The sequence below is a fragment of the Labrus bergylta genome, chromosome 2 (assembly GCF_963930695.1).
Source record: "Labrus bergylta chromosome 2, fLabBer1.1, whole genome shotgun sequence".
Classification (NCBI taxonomy): Eukaryota; Metazoa; Chordata; class Actinopteri; order Labriformes; family Labridae; genus Labrus; species Labrus bergylta.
In genome coordinates this window covers 36,514,937-36,520,936 of record NC_089196.1, presented here as the reverse complement: position 1 = coordinate 36,520,936, position 6,000 = coordinate 36,514,937, and the positions used below count along the sequence as shown (strand labels likewise).

Sequence of the window (6,000 nt, the reverse complement as noted above, 5' to 3'; positions counted from 1 at the left end):
AAAATAAAATACAGACTTATGTAGGGTCCTTCAAAATAAAATACAGACATATGTAGGGACCCTTCAAAATAATATACAGACATATGTAGGGACCTTCAAAATAATATACAGACTTATGTAGGGACCTTCAAAATAATATACAGACTTATGTAGGGACCTTCAAAATAATATACAGACTTATGTAGGGTCCTTCAAAATAATATACAGACATATGTAGGGACCTTCAAAATAATATACAGACTTATGTAGGGTCCTTCAAAATAAAATACAGACATATGTAGGGACCTTCAAAATAATATACAGACTTATGTAGGGACCTTCAAAATAAAACACAGACTTATGTAGGGACCTTCAAAATAAAACACAGACTTATGTAGGGACCTCTCTGAGCTGTCCATAAGCAAGGCACCGAACAGCTGCTGCAGTCAGAGATGATGGACGTGATTCATGTCCCGTCTGTGGTGCGTTCAGGGACAGTCAGGACATCAGAGAATCTTTACTGATCAGAGGAATGTTGTCGTCTTTTTCCCTCCGCAGGCGCTGCAGGCTCTCGGCTTCGTGCTCGGCGGAGACGGAGACGTGGACTCTCTGAGCGCCGACGAGAAGTCAGACGGAGAAGGGAAGAACGACCGGCTGTCCACCAGCTCCAGCTCCACCTCCATCACCTCGTCCACAGACACACAGGAGGTGAGGAGAGCACACACACACACACACACACACACACACACACACACACACACACACACACACACACACACACACACACACACACACACACACACACACACACACACACACACACACACAGTAACGCTGTAAGTGGTGTCTTTGTTGAGCACTGCAGAATGTTTCTAAATATTTTCTTCCCCCCCTCTCGCTCTCTCTCTCTCTCTCTCTCTCTCTCTCTCTGCCCCCCCCCTCTCTCTCTCTCTCTCTCCTCTCGCTCTCTCTCTCTCTCTCTGCCCCCCTCTCTCTCTCTCTCTCTCTCTCTGCCCCCCCCTCTCTCTCTCTCTCTCTCTCTCGCTCTCTCTCTCTCTCTGCCCCCCTCTCTCTCTCTCTCTCTCTGCCCCCCTCTCGCTCTCTCTCTCTCTGCCCCCCCCCTCTCTCTCTCTCTCTTCCTCTCTGCCCCCCCCTCTCTCTCTTCCTCTCTGCCCCCCCCCCTCTCTCTCTCTCTCTTCCTCTCTGCCCCCCCCTCTCTCTCTCTCTCTCTTCCTCTCTGCCCCCCGCCTCTCTCTCTCTCTCTCTGCCCCCCCCCCCCCCCCCCCCCGTCTGCAGTCCAGAGCTCCCGGTCCGATCCTCACAGCAGGGGTAAAAACCCGGTGATGGAGCTGAACGAGAAACGCCGCGGCCTCAAATACGAGCTGATATCAGAGAGCGGCAGCAGCTATGACAAACGCTTCATCATCGAGGTGCACACACACACACACACACACACACACACACACACACACACACACTGCACTTCATAGATTTCCTGTCGTCCTCTCAGAGACTCTGAATTGATGAAGAGGGAGTGTGTGTGATGGCCACGCGTCTTAAAGCAGCAGTGTTCTCTGTGTTCAGGTGGAGGTGGACAAGCAGGTATTTCGGGGGACGGGCCCCAATAAGAAAGTAGCAAAAGCCAGCGCAGCGCTCTCCGCCCTGAACAGCCTCTTCTCCGGATCCAAATCAACAAACAACAACAACAACAAGAAGAAACGAGCGAATCCTCCAGTGAGTGAAGCCAACGCTGCTGCAGACCGAGATCACACAGAAACATGAGCTAATATCTGTGTGTGTGTGTGTGTGTGTGTGTGTGTGTGTGTGTGTGTGTGTGTGTGTGTGTGTGTGTGTGTGTGTGTGTTTGTAGCCAAAGCGACCCGTGACCTCGATGCTGACCCTCCCTGCTCTCGCTGCCAGACCTCCTCGAGTCCCCGTCATCCCCCGAGCTCCGTACATCAGCACCCCCCCCCCACATGGATACATCCCCCCAGGTGAGTCAGACCTCCTGAACACACCTGAACACACCTGAACACACCTGAACACACCTGAACACACCTGAACACACCTGAACACTCTGCAGGAGGAGTGTAGGGGGTTTTCTTTGCAGTCTTTTAAATGTTATCTTTTCTGTCCTCTCAGGGTTTGGAGCTCCTTATGGTTACGGCCCTGCAGGCGCCCTCCCTCCCTACGGTAAAGCCCCCCCCCCCCCCCCATCACTTTGATTTATTATTTTTGAATCATCCCAACATTTAAGTTCTTTTCTTTTTCTTTATTTGTCCTCAGGTTTTCCCTCCAGAATGCCCTCAGTAGTTCTCCCCATCATCAGAGTCCCCACCACATACCCCGTCACCCACCTGTACCCCTATTAGGACCCCCACCTCACCTCCCCCCCCTCACCCCTCCTTTCCCCTCCTCACAGGACATCAACTGTTTCAGTCTCATCCTGCCTTTTTCTGCGTTCACATCAAACCCTAAAAACCAGCACAGAGATCTACAAACCAGTGCTCCCAGTCAGCCCCAGTCACTCTCACAGCATGTTCCCCGTGTACCAAATTAGCAGGCAGCTAATTGGCCGATCAGAAAGTCATGTTATGGTCATTAGCAGGTTTGTGTTCACAGCAGGAAGCTACACACCTGGTTTACTGAATCCTAACATCCGCTGAATCAATTTTTTTAAATGTCTGCGTTCAGACGACCACGCTGTAGTGAACATGCCAGGCTGGTAGAGGGCGCTGTGACTTTGTAATAAAACAACACGCGCATGCTCTCATACTTCTGGAGAAGGAGTCTAAACAGACGCACAGGAACGTTTGTGTGGACGGACGAGAAGGTGGAGTTGTCATGCGAGTCTACATCCTTCACAAACAGAACTCAGGAGTTGGCCATCTTTGTTGTAGTCCACTTACTCAAGCATCTCTGTTGACTTGAAGCATACTGAGCATGTGCAAAAAAAAGTCTACATATTGTTAGTTCACATGCAGCGGGGACGGTGGCGTTTTCAGAAGTTTGTCCACTGAACATGATTTCTAAACTTTTCATATTCAGGAACCCGAAACGCTTCAAGAGGACGGTTTGTCCGCTGAAACGTCGCTGAACACGACCTCGATAAACACGACCTCGATAAACACGACCTCGATAAACACGACCTCGATAAACACGACCTCGATAAACACGACCTCGATAAACACGACCTCGATAAACACGACCTCGATAAACACGACCTCGATAAACACGACCTCGATAAACACGACCTCGATAAACACGACCTCGATAAACATCTACTTTACCAACTTTAAAAAAAACAAGAACCTAGGAACAAAAACAAAACATGTTTTATACGTACAGGACTTTTCTTCTACTTTCACATTCTAGTAAACGATAACAGATAATACATAAACAAAGTAGGGCACTAAACATCGTCTCCATGGTAACTAACTCGATACATACACTGTCAGAGCAGCAACCACGAAGAAGTGAAGACGTTTATTGTCACTGTGAGAGACAATAATTCAGAAAAGATTTTAAAGAACATCCCGTTTAGGACCTCAGTCTCTAGACCGGTCTCCATCCCGAAACGTCTCAGTCCTGTCTCGGTCTCGGTCAGTGTGGTTTTGATGACAACACCATTAGGACCCTGAACACAACACGGACCGTAGTAAATAAATCAATATTAGATGAAACTCGGGTGTGATTAATCAAAGAGCTTTATTTCACATTCTTCTCTGAACTTTCACTCGGCGGTTTTCTTTGTGTTTGAAGTTTCTGTGAAGACAAAAACAAGTTTACATGAACTGAATGCACTGACAGACTTTGTGTTTTTAATGTTTACTCTGTTGAGCTTCTGAGCCGTTCTGTGTCGAGTTGGAAAAACTGTTTTTTCCAGAGAGATTTTATTTTGACCTGTTTGTAGGTTCAACTGTTTTATTAAAATTCATATTTTTGTCCATGGCTGAGTAACGTGTGGTTTATAAACGTTGAAGCTTTGCAGTATCTTTAAGGTCAGTCTGGGACACCTATAGGGTTAGCTCTCTCTGCACTGAGGGACAAGGCTGAACATGAATCCTGGGGTCTCCTTTATAAAAACCCCAAATCCTGGAAATGGTGTTGTCCTTACTTTCTTCAAAACGAACAAAATTTCCAAGAACACTGACCCGACTTCATTGTCTGTGGGGTTCATGAAATAAAGAATCAACATCACAAAAATGGCCCGGAGGTTAAAGGTCGGTGTCTGAATTAGCTGAAGTGACACCTAGCAGACAGCTAGCAGCTCCCACCTGTCACTCAAAAAGGCCACGCCCCCTAATTCTACATCCCTTTAATATATCCCTTAAAATAATGTAAACAGGTGAGTTGTAGAAACATTCAGCCCGAAAAGTTGAAGAGAGAAATGAGCTCTAGAGACCCAAACTGTTTTTGTACCAGGATGTAAACATGTTTATTTTAACATAGAGCTCTATGGGGACTGACTCACTGCAGGAGACAGACTCTAGTGGACACTGGAGGAACTGCAGTTAATGGTACTTCTGAATAGGCTTAATTTGTCTAGCTGCTTAGTTTAAAGTCTTATTGATTGTTAACATGTCTTGTCTCGTCTCTGTAGGCGGTCTGTACATCGACAGTGCCTTTTACCAGCCGCAGACCATCGCCACACCTATCATCATCCACCTGGGCCCTCAGGATCTTTTCTGACCCCGCCCACGTGCCGAGAGCTGACTCTACAACATCCCGGACTTCCTGTTCAACCCCTCACCCTTATTAAACTCTGTCAGCGCCTCTCTGTTACCGCAGCGCTGCACCTGCGGCCACCTCCTTCCACACAGGACAAAGCAGCAATATTGAAAGCAATATGGAGGAGAAAAATACCTCGGGCAACTTCACATCAAGTCCAGGTCTGGTTTTTAAAAAAAAGAGGAGGACTCAGCCGAGACTTCATGTCAATAAAACACAAAGCAATACTTCTCCTGCCTTCGGTGATCTCAACGTGTTGATTAAAAACATGTCAATATCAGCTGCACATCCACAGCAACGTGACCTGCTGTGTGTAAATATTATATTTAATAACTGTATATGGATGTATGTGAGTTTTAAATATATATAAATATATAAACATGTTAATATGTTTGAATATGTAAAACCCAGCAACAGGAAGTAACCCGAGTTTATAATCTATCTCTGAATGTAAATACAGTCAGGAATTAATCTTTGTATTTAAAGAGCTCGCTACGGAGTCACAGGAGGGCCAAAATAAGAATAGGTGTTAAAAACAGGGAAATAAATTATTGGCTGTGTTCACTCACGATACTTCTTACACTTGAAGCGCTTAAAATCAATGCACTTGATTTTTAAACTGAACACCCGCAGTGTCAGCTGTTTTTCTGTCGCCAACCACAGACTGTAAATCTGAATGTTTGAGGCCTCAGTCTAACTTTCAGTCAACCTAATGACAGACTGAGAGCTGGAACCGTTACACCGCGCCCACCTGTCAATCATGTCAGCAACACGCCTAACTATGGATAATACGTATCATTCATAAATCAAAACGGAGCCGTTTAAAAAATGTTGAATTATTTATTTTCAGATTTTTAACCTTTTATTCATTTAAATGTTTACACGTCTTTAAATGTATTTATTCTTTATTTTTATATCTGATGGCCCTCCTTTGACTCCGCAGCTCTCAGATATAATATCTATAAACATTTAAAGTTTTACAATCTGTCTATAACACTGTACTGATATGTCGACGGTATTTAATCCCTATTTAAACGTGATCTCAAATTTATGACCCAGAAGTCTTTTTAAATCTTGAATATCAGAAATGAACCGACCTGTGAACCCTTAATCAGTCATCTCATGTGAAGCCTCCTGCTGTCTATTAGGTTTAAAGGAATGGTTCCCAACCTGGGGGCAGTGACCCCACGACAGGTCACAGGACTAATTGTTAGAAGTCTGAAGAGAAGACCACACATATTCTTTCAAACAGTATAATTTCTAATGGCGATTAATCGCTAATTTTAATAG

At 45.4% G+C, this 6,000-nt stretch overlaps 1 protein-coding gene across 1 annotated transcript; it reads left to right on the top strand.

The window, feature by feature from the left end:
• Positions 1-537: 537 nt before the first annotated feature.
• LOC136178159 (spermatid perinuclear RNA-binding protein-like) lies at positions 538-1,705 on the top strand (the record flags this gene model as incomplete). The annotated part of the gene is given in 3 exon segments (XM_065952007.1): positions 538-687; positions 1,276-1,409; positions 1,564-1,705. Coding segments are annotated over 2 exon segments (198 nt in total), but the record flags the coding sequence as incomplete, so codon positions are not given.
• Positions 1,706-6,000: the final 4,295 nt, after the last annotated feature.